The sequence below is a fragment of the Zeus faber genome, assembly GCF_960531495.2.
Source record: "Zeus faber genome assembly, chromosome: 1".
NCBI lineage: Eukaryota > Metazoa > Chordata > Actinopteri > Zeiformes > Zeidae > Zeus > Zeus faber.
This window is the reverse complement of record NC_137193.1, coordinates 326355-329903: the sequence shown is the minus strand read 5'-3', so window position 1 is coordinate 329903 and position 3549 is coordinate 326355. Positions and strand designations below refer to the sequence as shown.

Here is a 3549-nt window from a genome sequence, read left to right as displayed (position 1 = left end):
TTCAACCAGGTGCTCAAGTCAACCAGGTGCTCCATTCAACCAGGTGTTCCAGTCAACCAGGTGCTCCATTCAACCAGGTGCTCAAGTCAACCAGGTGCTCCATTCAACCAGGTGTTCCAGTCAACCAGGTGCTCCAGGTCCTCCGGGTGCGCCGGACTACCAGGTGACTTCCTGTTGACCTGTGGACGTCCGCCATTTTGTCTGCATTTGGGCACCCATGATTAGTGTTGCAGCGGTGCATTCTGGGAGTTCTCTTTGAACACTAAACGGCAGATAAGGAATGACACAGACCAACAGTTTTATAATAACTATGATTATTATTATGATTCACGTCGCAAAACAAGAGAATTTCATCAAATCGCCAAGAAATAATATTCTGATTTTATTAAAAGCAAAGTTCAGACGAAAGAGAAAAACAAGAAGAAAGACTTTAAATTCAGTGAAGAAGTAGTAGAAGAGCATCCTGAGCATCAGGGAGAGAGCGAGTGAGAGAGACAGTGTGAGAGAGCGAGAGAGAGACAGACAGAGCGAGAGAGAGACAGTGTGAGAGCGAGAGAGACAGACAGAGCGAGAGAGAGAGAGTGTGAGAGAGCGAGAGAGAGACAGACAGAGCGAGAGAGAGACAGTGTGAGAGAGCGAGAGAGAGAGAGAGACAGAGTGAGAGAGAGTGTGAGAGAGAGCGAGAGACAGACAGGGCGAGAGAGAGAAAGAAAGCGCGAGAGGGAGAGAGAAACAGAGAGAGAGCGAGAGAGAGAAAGAGAGTGGAGAGAGACTGAGAGGGAGAGAGCCAGTGTGAGAGAGAGCGAGCGAGAGAGAGATAGACAAAGCGAGAGAGAGACAGTGTGAGAGAGAGAGAGCGAGAGAGAGAGACAGACAAAGCGAGAGAGAGACAGTGTGAGAGAGAGAGAGCGAGAGAGAGAGACAGACAAAGCGAGAGAGAGACAGTGTGAGAGAGAGAGAGCGAGAGAGAGAGACAGACAAAGTGAGAGAAAGAGGGAGAGAGGGAGAGAAAAAGTGAGAGGGAGAGAGAGAGAAACAGAGAGAGGGAGAGAGAAAGAGAGAGAGCGAGAGAGAGAGACAGAGCGAGAGAAACAGAGAGAGGGAGAGAAACAGAGAGAGGGAGAGCTGATGGCGAGAGACAGACAGAGAGAGCGAGAGAGAAAGAGAGAGAGCGAGAGAGAGAGGGAGAGAGAGAGACAGAGCGAGAGACAGCTGATGGAGGGAGAGAGAGAAAGAGAGACAGAGAGAGAGACAGCTGATGGAGGGAGAGAGAGAAAGAGAGCGAGAGAGAGAGACAGCTGATGGAGGGAGAGAGAGAAAGAGAGCGAGAGAGAGAGACAGAGAGAGAGACAGCTGATGGAGGGTTCCCGGTTCTTATCCCTGAGCAGGTGGGCGGGGCCTGAAGGGCCGAGCGGAGACGTTAAAGGAGCATTCCAATGTTTTTACACCGAGAAGTCTGAGAGAGCACTGGGGCCCGGGTGAAGGGGTGGGGTCTGGGTGTGGTCCGGGCGGAGGGCGGATCCTGTGGACCTACGGGTCACCTCCTGGACCTCCTGTAGGGCCTCCCCTGGCCCCGGCCGTAGGGCTCCCAGCGCCTCCTCTCGGGGGGCTTGTGGTGGGCGTAGGGGGACGGGCCCCCGTAGTCCTCGTCGCGGTTCTCCTCCATCATTTGGAGCTTGGCCTCGATGGCCCGGATCTTGGCCCCGGTGCTAAGGCCGGGGGCTGGGGCGGGATCGGGGGCCGGGCCCCCGCAGGAGGGCTCCAGGCCGGAGGGGAGGCCCCTGTCGGGCCGGAAGCCCTCGAACCTCTGTGCGTGGGCCCAACGCACCACCAGGCGCTTGGACAGCGCCAGCTTCCCGTTCAGCCTGCGGATGGCGCTCTCCGCCTCGTCCCGTGTGTGGAAGTTGACGAAGCAGTAGCCGCGGGGCTGGCCCTCCAGGGGCCCCGACTTGTGGAACAGGAAGTCGAAGTGGCGGACCCTGCCGCAGCGCTCCAGCAGCTTCACCAGGTGATACTCGCTGATCTTAGGGTCCAGGTTCCCGATCCACAGACGGTTCCCGTCCTGCGCCGCGTCCGCGAGGAGCGCCGCGTTCTGCACCGCGTCCTGCGCCGCGCTGTGCGCCGCGCCCTGCGCCGCGCCTGCCGCGGAAGACATGGGGCTCTGTGCCCCAAGAGATGGAAAAGGCCAAATGAGAAGGGACAATGTGATAAAATGAGATGAGAGCACATAAACATCACGTTGTGAACTTAGAAAAGCATAATTGTACCTCAGATGAAGCAGTTTCAACCAGTTCTTTCTCTCCGCTCGAGCGGCAGCAAAACAAAGGCGCTTGATTATGACGTCACTCTTCTTCTTCTGCTGGAGACTTTGTTCAAAGGGAGCATTAGCGCGTCCTGCTGGAGACCCTGTGTATGTACTCTATATATAGTACTAAAGGATAGTCTAAATATATATATATATATATAGTATTTATATTTAGATATACTCTCTCTCTCTCTCTCTCTATATATATATACTTAATTAATAATTATATACTCTATTTGATATACTCTATTTGTATTTATATATATTCTGTATTAATTTGTATTTAAACTCAATTTATATTTATGTACACTTTATTTATATGTATATATACTCTATTTATATATTTTCTATTTATATTTATATATACTCTTTTTATATTTATATTTAATCTGTTTGTATATACTATATTACAGCACCCTATTTATATTTATATATTCTCTACATGTATACATACTCAATTTAGATTGATATATACTCGATTGATATATTCTCTATTTATATTTATATGTACTCTATTCATATATATACTGTATTTATATATACTCTATTTATATTTATATATATACAGTATATATACTTGATTTATATTTATATATACTCTATTTATATTTATACATATTGTATTTATACGTGCTCTATTTATATTTATATATATACTGTATTTATTCGCACCTGGACATTATGCCCAGTAGTTACTAAATCGAACATAATATCTCAACTAATTCTACCAAGCAACTAACTGATTCCTAAAAGGTAAAGCAGTTGGTGAATAGAATAATATCAATAAAATAAGACCCAAAAAAGTACTACAAAGTGGGGGTAGAAAATAGAACGGAATAGAGTTATAGAGTTACAGATATGTGCAGTAAAGTGCATGTGAATAAAGTGAGTATGGAGATATACAGTACAGTATACAACAGTATATACAACAGTACTACACAGCAATACAATAACACCCCAAAGAAAAGCAATAGTGTACAGTATGCAGTAACCCAGAACAGTGATACAGTATGCAGTAACCCAGTACAGTGATACAGTGTGCAGTACACTATGCAGTAACCCAGAACAGTGATACAGTATGCAGTACAGTATGCTACATACAGTACAGTGAGGCAGTGGGGCCTGTGTGTCTCCTGGTGAGGTCAGCATTGACAGTTGTTATGTCTTGATGGAGAAACTCTGTCTCAGTCTCAGTCTCTGTTGTCGCTGTGTGGCTGTGGAGGCGCTTGCCTGACGCAGCAGCT

The 3549-nt window shown here is 47.3% G+C and overlaps 1 protein-coding gene across 1 annotated transcript; it reads right to left on the bottom strand.

Annotated features, from left to right (window-relative positions):
• Positions 1-1407: 1407 nt before the first annotated feature.
• Positions 1408-2293, bottom strand: rbm18 (RNA binding motif protein 18). The gene is made up of 2 exons (XM_080011337.1): positions 2268-2293; positions 1408-2161 (listed from the first exon to the last, which is right to left on the bottom strand). The coding sequence occupies exon 2, from the start codon at positions 2153-2155 to the stop codon at positions 1538-1540; it is 618 nt and encodes a 205-aa protein (XP_079867463.1). The 5' UTR covers positions 2156-2161; positions 2268-2293; the 3' UTR covers positions 1408-1537.
• Between the last annotated feature and the right edge of the window lie 1256 nt (positions 2294-3549).

Coding starts and splice junctions, on each gene's coding strand:
- rbm18 (XM_080011337.1), bottom strand. CDS start 2,155: ATGTCTTCCGCGGCAGGCGCGGCGCAGGGCGCGGCGCACAGCGCGGCG.